Source organism: Penaeus vannamei, chromosome 17 (assembly GCF_042767895.1).
Source record: "Penaeus vannamei isolate JL-2024 chromosome 17, ASM4276789v1, whole genome shotgun sequence".
Classification (NCBI taxonomy): Eukaryota; Metazoa; Arthropoda; class Malacostraca; order Decapoda; family Penaeidae; genus Penaeus; species Penaeus vannamei.
In genome coordinates this window covers 35334563-35347062 of record NC_091565.1, presented here as the reverse complement: position 1 = coordinate 35347062, position 12500 = coordinate 35334563, and the positions used below count along the sequence as shown (strand labels likewise).

The window sequence follows — 12500 nt, the reverse complement described above, 5'->3', positions numbered from 1 at the left end:
ACTCTGTCTTATTTTACGTCAGCCGTTGCTACAGACATGTCACATGGCGCAAACGTGAGCGCGTCAAATGAATATTCCATTTTCCCTTTCGCCTTGTCTTTCGCCCCTCCCCCTTCAACCAGACGGCGTGGGTTGCGCCTGCGTGCATTGAGGTTACCTATGACGCCTCCAGAATGCCATCTGCTTAGGATTGAACGCCTTTCTCTTAGACGCGGATCTCATATGCAGTCGGGCATATGGATCAGAACAATGGCGGCTGAAGCATAAACACCTCCTCCTCTTTGTTTGACCTTTCCTGTTCAGACTCGAGACAGGTAGAAAGGGAAGACATTTGAAAAAAAGCTCTTCCTTGAAATTCTACCTCCTTAGTAATTAATTAACAATCATCAAGTTTACTGAGAAGACTTGTGATTGAATGAAACTGCTGGCGTCTGCACTTGATTTCCCCAACAGGTGTCGGTTTATTGTAGGTGTCTTGTCTGTAACACAAGGTTTTAAAATCAACCATATTAAAGAGGCCTTAGGTATTCAATGCACGCTTTTTTCATATTTTGTTTCCTTTGACGAAGAGCAGTTTAGGAGTAAACAATTACACCTTAAATAATCAATGATAAAATTAACTCACCTCTATGTAAACACAAAACTGAAGAAGCCTTTTGAAAAATCTGGATGTTGAGTCTTAAGAAGGAAATGTAGTGTTTGCACTGTAAGGGAGTGTTTGCACTATGAGGGAAGGGGAATCTTGCATGAAGTTAATAAAACGAGTAAATATTTCCCGAACTCTTCTCTGCTGATTCATCAAGCTACCACTGGAGCCCATAATTAGAAGAGACACATTTTTGTTTTACGTCTTTTGATAAATACTTCTTCACTGGAAAGCGTAGAAGTGCTAGACAATATTGGGTGACTAAGCATACAAATAAAAATGCTCACACAAACACATCACACAAAGACACGCTCAAGAACACAAAGGCGAAGAATCAAAGAAATGGATGTGTATATATATATATGTGTGTGTATATATAATGTATGTATATATATGTGTAAATATATGTGTGTGTGTGTGTCCGTGCGTGCGTGCGTGTATGAGTGTGTGTCATTTTCCAAATAAGTCTGTAAAACCAAAATCGAAAGCCATTCGTATTTGGCTCAAAATATAAAAAAATAATGTATTGCATTTGTTCCTGACTTTTACTTTTATATTCGTTTCATTTACCTCTGTATCCTGCTCCGCTAAGCTAAGGCGTCGGGAGATCGAGACCTTTTGATGCTGCTCCAAGGAAATAGGAGGAACTATTCTTCTTTGTATGGTCTTTACTCTCCTCTCATAGCACGGAGATGTCTTCTGTTGGCCAACCCAAAGTCCCTTACACGAACGATTGGTCTCAACGTCACTTCTAAACCATTCTCTTTCCCTTTTGACACAAACGTGACATTTCCCTTCCTCTGCTAGATGATTATATGTCGACTATTTCTCTTTTTTCTGTTTGTGTCTGTCTTCCTTTGTCCCATGTCTATGTACATCAGTTTCTCTCTCTATTCTCTTCCTCTGCCTCTTCCCGATTTTTATTTCTCTCTCTCCCTCCTTACCTCCTTCCCTTCTATTTCTCTCTCTCTCTCTCCATCCCCCCTCTCCCTCTGTTCTCTCTCTCTCCATCCACCCGCTCTCTCTGTTCTCTCTCTCTCCATTCACCCACTCTCTCTGCTCTCTCTCTCTCTCTCTCTCTCTCCATCCCCCCTCTCTCTCTCTCTCTCTCTCTCTCTCTCTCTCTCTCTCTCTCTCTCTCTCTCTCTCTCTCTCCATCCACCCGCTCTCTCTGTTCTCTCTCTCTTTCTCCGTCTCCCCCCCCCCCTCCCCTCTCTCAGAACCTGGAGCCCCTCCACCGGCAACCCTTCCTCCCCTTCAGCCACGAGCCCCTTACACGAGCGGCTTCTCTCTGCTCTCCTGCTCTTTAGTAATTTCCTTTCCCTTTTGCGAATGAGAATTCTGCTCGTACTGAGACAAGTCCACTTCTCTCTGTCTTTCTCTCCCTCCCTCTCTATACATCTATCTATCCATCTCATCATCATCTCTGTATGTGCTTCCCCCATTCTCTCTTTTATTCTATCCCTCTGTTTGCATGCCTGGCTTTGTCTTTTGTTGCCTGTCTTTATTTTAGCCCTTCTCTCTCTCTGTCTCTCTCTCTTCTTTTTTTCTTTCTTTTTTCCCAACATCAATGTTATCTAACTTATTTCTTATTATTCATTATTTATATGTATATATATGTTTTTCTTTTCTTTTTCTTTTGGGGGTTATATAGTAGAAACAGAGAAAACATGGGATGAAGCTCAGAAAGAGAGAAAATGAGGAAACGGGAACAGAAATAGAGGCAGGAATAACAGTAATATAGATAGAGAGATAGATAGAGAGAGAGCGAGAGAGAGAGAGAGACAGATAGATAGATAGAGAGGGGGACAGAGACTTAGATAGAAACAGACAGACAAACAGAAAAGCAAAGGCAGAAAAAACAAAGGAATAGCTGTATGTTTGCATGTGTGTATATTTGTATACATACATACATATCTATCTATCTATATATATACATACACACACAACCACATATATATATGTACACACACACACGCATACGCACACACAAACACAGACACACACACGCATATACACTCACATAAATACATGTATATACATACACAAGCACATACACATTATATATGTATATATATATATATATATATATATATATATATATATATATATATATATATATATATACGTATATGTTTATCTATACATATTTATATATACATATGTATATGTATATAAATATATGTATACATACATATGTCAGTTTGTATACGTATATATATATATATATATATATATATATATATATATATATATATATATATATATATATATAATCTCAGTATGAAAAGGAGAACCAGGGCTGTGGCGAACATCTTTATTATGTAACGTTTCGAAGATATCAAATCCCCATCATCTGACTAGAAATAATGAACAAAGAATAACAATTAGATAGAACACAAAGAACACGACAAAACAGTTCATAGAATAAGAAAGTGAATGGGTATCAGAAATGAATTATAAATAAAAGGACATAAACATTTTAAGATACAAACTATGGGTAAGGGTGAGAACATACCAATAAACAGGTTAGAAGTGCTCGTTACTGTGGCTGGGCTATACTGATAACAATTGAAAGGCTGGTTTGGTGTTTAACTCGGGTTTCATATTTTGGATGTAAAGGGATTCCGAGATGAGAAAGTCGAGTCTGTTAGTAGTGGACAAAATTTTGAAATCTTTGTGAGTAAATGAGTGGTCTTCTGTATGTGAATGTTGCCGGATAGCAGAGAAGAAGGGTCTGCTCAGAGGTAGGCTGGTTCTTATTGATATGCCCAAATGTTCAAGTATACAATGTTTGAACCATCGTGTAGATGACTCAATGTACCTAACGTTATATCTAGGACAACCAAAAAGATATGCAATATTTGAACATAGGTCTGAAGGCAGTGGCATTCTCTTATTGAAATGGTTAACAAGGGCAACATTAATCATAATAATGATAAAAGATTTTGTTCTGTTGAAGAAATCCATCTAAAAAAGTTAAAGATCTTAGGTATCGACTTGAGAAGCAAAATCGATGCCAATAAAGTAATCTTTAACTTCTGAGACAGAATTCTATTTGGAGATGAGAAGAATGCCTTATCTCTTGGTTTAGATTTTGGTTTATGACCCCGAAAATTAAGCTATGTGAATTCCTTTGTCCATTTTGAAAGAACCTGCCAAATGCTTAAGAACTGTAATATTTACAAAGATACATTCAATGCAGTTTGTAACAAAATCTCTGCTCTCTCTTGTAATATGTATGTACAGCAATGCAGAGAATCTATGCACAGCCCTGACCACACACAATATATTAATATTCTTCAAAATTTAAAAGATGGTGATAAGATTGTGATAACAAAACCAGACAAAGGAAAACGAATAGTAATCTTGATGAAAACTATTTTTGTACCGTAAAGATTTTGTCGGTAGTGTAACCTAACGGTTTTAATGCTTGAGGGGGTGGGAATATATATATTTCTTTGTTGACTGTGTGCCAAATATTATAACGGTCATAGAACCATTAATAATCATTAATATCTTACTCAATATACACATGATAATGAACAGGTAGCATATCATTATGTTAAAAGCAGCAATGAATATATTAATTCAAATGAGCAATATTTTCAACTATTCTCACCTATGATTAATTCCATTGCTGTATCTATGGGCCATTAATATAACTGAATAAATAATGAATAAATATTCCCTAGCAACAAAGCATTATGGCATGTTTTCGCTGCATTCTCTCTCTCTCTCTCTCTCTCTCTCTCTCTCTCTCTCTCTCTCTCTCTCTCTCTCTCTCTCTCTCTCTCTCTCTCTCTCTCTCTCTCTCTCTCTCTCTGCACACAGGAGGAGATCAAATACTCGTCTGAATCATGACAGTTCAGTAAACATGCATTCCATAATTACGTTAATCCTCTTATCCTTCATTTCAACATAAAGTACCAGGGTATAACACGACTTTTATACTAGCACTGAGCCTAACAGTATACGGGAAGAGAGTAACAACTCGTCTGACAAGAAATCGTTAAAATACCAAACTTGTTGCTTTCCTCCAAATGCATTGTTAACATTTAAACAAACAAATCAATTATAAAGCATTATTTTAATCTACTTTATTTGTTATCACACTGACGATAATAAGAGTGATAATAGTAATAAACTTAATGACCATAATAGCAATAATATTCATAACATACCATTGATAAAAATGATAATGATAACATTATTGATAATAATACAGATCATAACAACAATAATATTGTAATGATAATGTTAATAATGATAATAATTACAATAATAATAACAATAATATGGATAATAATAATAAAGATCGTAATAACAATAACAATAGTAATAATATTGATGATAATAACAATGATAATAATAATGATAAAACGATAATGATGAAATTATAATAATAATTGTAATAATAATGACAATGGTAATAATATTAATCATAATAATAACAATAATGATAATGGTAATAACAACAAAGATAATAATAACTAAACAGCAAAGGTAATGATAATAGTATAGATGAAGATAATAACAACAATAATAAAAATAAGTGAACAACAATAATAACAATAATATTTTTTTGAATATTATCATTACTATTGTTATTATTAAAATGATTATAATAATGAAAATGATGATAATAATGATCATAATAATTACCATTATTATTATTATTGTTATTATCACTATTATCATCATTATCATTTTGATTATTATTATTGTATCATTTTCATAATTATGGTAATCATCATCATCATCATTTTCATCATCATCGTCATTATTATCATTATCATCATTAATAACGAAAATACTAATAAAAATAACAATAAGGATAATAATGATCCGAATAATGCTGAACATCATATTAAACACCACAGCTTTGCAAGATGTGTAAAGAGAAAGGTGAAACTGCCGTCTTATTGCCAGCTATTGCAAAAAGGATAACACACAAAGAATATAAACGACGCCGCGACAACGAGTCTGGTGCATTGCCTTTTTTTTTTTTTTTTTTTTTTTTTTTTTTTTTTTTTTTTGGCAAGAAATACAAACTAGAAAGGGATTAAAATGGTATGAGCAGTTCCCTGAGGGCGTGAATATCCAGTGTTGCAATGTAAATGAGGCAAAGAGATCTGACAAAACTGTGAATAAGGGTGAAGGAAAAGGCATCGTCGTTGATATTCCTGTGCTAGGTGATAGTAGAACTAGTGACAAGGAAAAGGAGAAAGTAGAGAAATGCCAAGATTTGAAAAGGCAAATGAAGAGGATTTGGAACAAGAGAAGTGTAATAGTTGTACCTGTGATTGTCGGAGCAAGAAGAAAGTGGATGAACGGTTCGGAAAGTTAGATATCACATTGATTACAGGACTTTTACATTGATTACAGGATTTTTACAGAAGACAGTATGCGGAATAAAACAGGATATTGAGAATAATACTCGAGTACTGAAAGGGAGCGACCCCATGCGACTCCATTGGGATGTAATTCGGTTATGAGAACTGCCAGGACTTAAAGCAGACGGAATAATAAAGAAATAATGATAATAATAACAATGATAATGATAATAATAAAATGATGATGAAAAAGATATTTTTCATAAAAATAGTGATGATAATAATAATAATAATTAATATTATTATTATTAGTAGTAGTAGTATTATAGTAATACTAATGATAATGAGGATAATAATATCAATCATCATCATAATAATAATGATAATAATATAATGATAGTGATAATAATGATGATGATGATGATAATGACAATGATAATAATTATAATAATAATAATAATAAAGATAACACTGAACAATAATGATAAAAATAATAATGGTAGCAAGGTAATAGCAAAGTTAATGAAAACAATAATAATAATAATTAATTTATGAATAGTAATAATGATAATAACGACAGAAGAATAATCACATATACCAACATGGAATACAAAAAACAAAAACAATCTATTAAAACCAAGAAAGAAAAAAAGAAAGAAAGAAAACACGAAAACGGGAAGAGGGGAGTCAGTGGCGCAGCGGCGTTGTCTTTGAACCGGTTGACTCCAAGGGAATAACATCGAGGCGGGCGACATTCTTCTCGTTCGCGGGCTGACGAATGTTTGGGCGACTGTGGCGTGGTTTTGGACTGTTTGATTTTGAGAATGTGTGTGGGAGGAAGAGAGTATGTATATAGAGTCGTACGTAGGCACGCACGCACACAAACACACACATACACACACAAACACACATACAAACAAAGAAACACGCACACACACACACACACACACACACACACACACACACACACACACACACACACACACACACGCAAACATATACACACACGCACATATTCTCACTTTTTTTTGTTCCCCTCCTCTCTCTTTCTTATTCTTTCTTTCGGTCTCCTTCCTTTCCTATCCATTTCCCTCATTATTTCCCCCTTCCCCGTGTCTATTTTCTTCCTATTTCTCTCTTTCCCTTGTCTTTTCTCTCTCTCACCTTCTTCTTCTTTTCTCTCTCTCTTTCCCTATCCTCATTTTACCTTCCTCCTCGCTCCCATATTGTTCACCTATCTGTCTGTTTCTCTTTCCCTTCCACTCTCTCTCTCATCTTCCTTGTCCTGCCCTTCACTCCGTCTCCCCCTCTCCCTTCCTTTCTTCTTCCTCTTCCTCCTCTTCCGTTTCCAATCCCTCTTCCCACTCCAATTCTTGTCGTCGATTCAACGAAAAAACTCTCCCGGACGCAAGATGGCTGCCGACCCACGCAGATACCTTATAATTCAGTCCCTAGAAGTCCTTATAAGTCAGTCCCTAGAAGCCCTTATAATTCAGTCCCTAGAAGTGTGCAGTCTGGGTCATCGGGAACTCTCCATCATCTTTATTATTTAGATAGTTTTCTGTAACTTTCTTTCAGAAATAGATTTTCTCTCCAGTTCGAGTTCAAGAAAGCTATGCATATATTTAGTCTTCAAATATTATTTCCTTTCTTCTTCTCTTCTTCTTCTTCTTCTTATTATTATTATTATTATTATTATTATAATTATTATTATTATCATTATTATCATCATTACTATTATTATCATTATCATTATTGTTAATATTATTATTATCATCATTATTGTTAATATTATTATTATCACCATTATTATTGTTATCATCATGTTACCATTATTACTTTTTTATTATTGTTATTAATTTTATTATCATTATCAACATCTATATTGGTATAATTATTTTTGTTGTTGTCTTTGTTATCGTTATTATTATCATCACCATTATTATCATCACTATTATCATCATTGTCGTAGGATTAGAACATTTTTTATCTGTCTCTCCGCTGAATAAGAACATGTATATACTGAGAAGTCGAAGGTCACTTAGATAATTTCATTGAATAATCTGTATAAATTTCCCGCTTTACAAATCAAGGCAAGCGAAGAAGAAACGAAAGAAAATACAAGAAAGAGGCATCAGCTCAACAATAATGATAACAGTGAGGGACTCTATAATATCTAATAAAAACAATAAAGAAAGCAATACGTGCGATTAAAGAGGAAAACTGTTGTCCTGCTGCAGGACATAAGAAGTGGCTGTCCATCTCCCTTTCGCTCTGTTCTTTCATCCTATTTTCAAATCTTCGTTGACGCTAACATACACACAAGATCACCCACACACTCACTACTGTATGATCTATAAAGAGAGAAAAAAAATAATTCCTCGTCAGTGATATTGTCCATGAATAACACAGACATAATTCTTCTTCTTGTCCTCCAAGCTTGTCCTGTTTACGTTACAGGGCCGCTGCAGCTATCCTCTTCCTCCAGGTTTCCCGGTCCAGTGCGTCTTCCTCCTTTGGTTTTATATCTTCTAGGTCTTTTCTAAGGTAGTCAATCCATCTCAGTTTCGGCCTTCCTCTTCGTCTTCTTCCTGGTGGTGCCCTCTCTAGCAAACTACGCCCAGCATACTCCTCGGCTCTTCTTTTCACATGACCAAACCACCTTCGTCGGGCTTCCATGCACTGTGCGTGATGTTCATGATTCCCTATTTTTTTCGAATCACTTCGTTCCTCACGTGATCTTCCAATGTGTGGCCACGTGCCCATGTGCTTATTTTCATTTCTGCCACTTTTAGTCTCGGTGTCACGGGTAGTCAGGGGGCTCATTTCCATATCATATATCATCGCTGGTTGGATTACCATCCTGTGGATCCTGTCTTTCACCTGCAATGGTGTACTTATGTCGCAGAGGATGCTAGACATCTTCCAGTTGTTCCATCCACATTGAATACTTCGGTTTACTTCTGCCCCTTTTCCTCGATCTGTCTCAAGTGTACTTCCCAGGTACTTAAATGCCATTGCTTCTGGTAACTATCTCTGCAACATCACACTTCCAGTTGATGTCACATTCAGGCACATACTCAGTCTTTGATCTTGAGATCTTCATTCCTTTTTTCTCCACAGCTCCAGATCTTCCAGCTCTCGCTTCTCTCTCGCACATAATACCACATCATCGGCAAACATCACAAGCCAGGGGGATTTCTTTCTGCAATCTTTTCTGAGCGAGTCAATAATGATGGCAAATAGAAATGGACTCAACGCTGATCCGTGGTGTAATCCGACTTTTATTAGTAAAGTTTGTGTAGTTACCACTGCACAGTTCACTTCAGTCACGCAACGTTCGTACATGTCTTTAACCACTCTGATGTATTATACAGGTACCCTTTTATCTCCCATGCATCAATAGAGCTCCTCTCTTGGCGCCCTGTCATAGGCCTTCTTCAGGTCAATAAACACATTGTGTAAGTCATCCTGGCCCTCTTTTAATTTCTCTTGTAAGTGCCTCAACACAAAGATGGCATCTGTTGTTGCCTTTCATGAAGCCAAACTGTCCCTCCCTGATCTCCACGACGTTTCTTACTCGGCTTTCCTGCACTCTTTCACAGTTTCATGCTGCGGCTCATGCGCTTGGTGCCTCGGTAGTTACCACATTCCATGATGTCTCCTTTATTCTTGAAAATTGGCATTATAGTGCTTTTCCTCCATCCATCAGGGATTTTCTCCTCCATGATTTTGTTGAGTTCTTGCTTCATATATTCATCTCAAGTAATTTCTAAGCTCCTCTACACCTCGACTGGTAGGTTATCCGGGCTCAGTGCTTTACCGCTCTTCATCTTCAGAGATTTCTCCACCTCCTCGGTTGTAATCTTGCTAGTCTCTTTCTCCACGACTCTCTGGGTCTCTTGCCTATTTTTTCTAGGGTTCTCCTCATTCATCAGTTTGTTGAAATATTCCTGTTATCTATTCAGTATCTCATTATTTCCCACTAACACATTGCCCTTTTCATCCTTGATCAGCTTTGGCTGGTAGATGTCCTTTGAGTTCCTGTCTCGGTGCTTCACCATTCTCAATGCCCACTTCTGTCTATCGATATTTTCCATGTCCTCATACAGCACTTGATATGCTCTTGCCTTTGCCCGGGCAGCACTCTTCTTTGCTTCTTTCGTTGCCAACTTGTATACTTCTTTATTCTCATCGTTATTCTCCATGTCTAAGATTTTCTTTGCTTCCTCCTTCTTCTTGAAGCTCTCCTGTACCTCATCATTCTGATCATCATGTCTCTATTCCAGGTTTGCACTTTCCTGATGTTCTCCCTAACAGTCTCTCTCCCAGCTTTCTCAGGTCTTCTGTCACTTCCTCAAAGCTCCTATTTCCTTCCCTTTGACTCTGCTGTAACTTGTCTGTTGCTGCTGCCACAAACATGCCCCTCGTGTCTTTGTCTACCAGTTTCCACCATTTTATTCTACATACTCTTATTGCTTTCCTCCTTGGTGTTATACTTCTGCCCAGTGTACATAAAAGTGATCTGTGCTCGCTGGTTACGCTCTCACCCAAGATGACCTTGCAGTCTTTTATGTTTCCTCTGTCACTCATTCTACACGAGATGTAATCAATCTGCATCTCCGCTCTTGCATGTTATCATGTGCCGCTCTGCTTTCTTGAAGAAAGTGTTAACTCTTCAAAGGCTGTAACTCATAGCAAGGTCAACCAACTGATCACCTGCCACGTTGCTAACTCCAACTCCATACATTCTGATGGTATCCTTTCCACTGTTGTTGCTTCCGCAGTAGCCATTGAAGTCTCCTCCAATCCATAGCCTTTCACTCTGGTATTTCCCTCAGATCTTCCTCTAGGTCTTCTTCATCATAGCCCATTTGGGGTGCATAAGCACTCATGATGTTTACAATTTCCCCTGCAATATTCACTCTCATCCAGATAATCCTATCTGATTGCCTCTTCACACTCAAGACGCCTTTCTTGATGTTATCATTCAGAATAATACCAACTCCATTACGTTTTCCATCACTCCCGTTGTAGAACAACTTGAAGCCATTTCCGATTTCCCTCACCTTGCAGCCTTTCCATTTCGTCTCTTGGACACAAATGATGTTAATCCTGCGCCTGTTCATCAGGTCCACTATCTCCTGCCCTCTTCCTGTCAAACTCCCTATATTCAAGGTGGCTATCTGAATTGTTCCCCTTACCTCCTCTACTCTCTTCCTCTTCCTCCTGTGAGCTATCTTCTTTAGCCGTATCTGCTGTTGATACAGTAGCCGTCGTCCATTTCTCGCAAGTGTACGGTGATGTCCTTGCACATTGCTTGTGGGAAACGCCCTAGCCAGGTCTGGATTCTGATTTGCCATTCTCATTTGTTTGGAGTAATTTTTTATGCCGGATGCCCTTCCTGACGCAACTCTCACCAATTTATCCGGGCTTGGGAGCGGCACGTTTCCCAGACAGTTAAGGCTCTCCTAGGCTAATTCCTTGAAAAACACCAGCCCCACAGACCTAATATTTCCTCTTATAACTCTTCTTTGAAGACGCGAAGGAGTTCTCAGGCAGCGGCGTCGGAGAAAGGGCGTCTCCGAACTGAGACATTCTTCGTGGTTGCCCGGCGCCGTTCTTCGGAGAGGTTGCTAAGCGCGGGACTTTTAATTAACTTGGTGTCTTCATGTGAATTGTGATGGTTGTGTGTTAGTTGGGTGATGTTTAACCTGGTTGTTTAGGCAATAATAAAAGATATGTAAATTATAATTTTATATAATGCAGAAACCATTGATTAGATTCACAAAAAAAAGAATGAAAGGATTCTAAAATGTAAAATCAAATGAATGCAAAACACAGAATCAATAACCTATAATCAAGTTTCATAACAGAGGAATTGATTCTTGCTTATGTAAACATTATTATGGAGTGGGAGAAAATAAACAGTATTAAAAATCAATAAGATAATTATCAGAGCCGCCAAGGTGACAATCCGTAGATTTTCCCGGAATTATTATTATTTTTTTTTGTCTCTTATTAAATGGAGAATCAGATCTATAGTACGGTCAGCAATAAAAATCAAAGAAAACTTTATGAAATGTTAGAAGATTTTAAAGCATCTCTGCATGCAGAAGCACCGGACAGAGTCCTCATTTTATATATACATGTATACATACATACACACACACACACACGCACACACACATTATATATATATATATATATATATATATATATATATATATATATATATATATATATATATATATATGTATGTATATATATATATATATATATATATATATATATATATATATATATATATATATATATATATATATATATATATATATATATATATATATATATATATATATATATATATATATATATATATATATATATATATATATATATATATATATATATATATATATATATATATATATATATATATATATATATATATATATATATATATATATATATATATATATATATATATATATATATATATATATATATATATATAT

At 36.2% G+C, this 12500-nt stretch overlaps 3 protein-coding genes across 3 annotated transcripts; all 3 read right to left on the bottom strand.

Annotated features, from left to right (window-relative positions):
• Positions 1-8436: 8436 nt before the first annotated feature.
• Positions 8437-8904, bottom strand: LOC138864673 (uncharacterized). The gene has a single exon (XM_070132535.1). It carries the CDS (start codon positions 8902-8904, stop codon positions 8437-8439), a length of 468 nt encoding a protein of 155 aa, XP_069988636.1.
• An 860-nt stretch (positions 8905-9764) lies between these two features.
• LOC138864672 (uncharacterized) lies at positions 9765-10190 on the bottom strand. The gene is made up of 2 exons (XM_070132534.1): positions 9969-10190; positions 9765-9935 (listed from the first exon to the last, which is right to left on the bottom strand). The coding sequence occupies exons 1-2, from the start codon at positions 10188-10190 to the stop codon at positions 9765-9767; spliced, it is 393 nt and encodes a 130-aa protein (XP_069988635.1).
• Positions 10191-10802: 612 nt separating this feature from the next.
• On the bottom strand, positions 10803-11345 carry LOC113809882 (craniofacial development protein 2-like). Its single transcript, XM_070132533.1, has one exon. The coding sequence runs from the start codon at positions 11343-11345 to the stop codon at positions 10803-10805; it is 543 nt and encodes a 180-aa protein (XP_069988634.1).
• Between the last annotated feature and the right edge of the window lie 1155 nt (positions 11346-12500).

Bases quoted from the DNA above. Each gene is read 5' to 3' on its own strand.
- LOC138864673 (XM_070132535.1), bottom strand. From the start codon at position 8,904: ATGTCTAGCATCCTCTGCGACATAAGTACACCATTGCAGGTGAAAGAC.
- LOC138864672 (XM_070132534.1), bottom strand. From the start codon at position 10,190: ATGGAGAATAACGATGAGAATAAAGAAGTATACAAGTTGGCAACGAAA. The intron at 9,936-9,968 runs GTGGGAAATAAT...AATAGATAACAG, and splicing joins ATGAAAAGGGCAATGTGTTA to GAATATTTCAACAAACTGAT.
- LOC113809882 (XM_070132533.1), bottom strand. From the start codon at position 11,345: ATGGCAAATCAGAATCCAGACCTGGCTAGGGCGTTTCCCACAAGCAAT.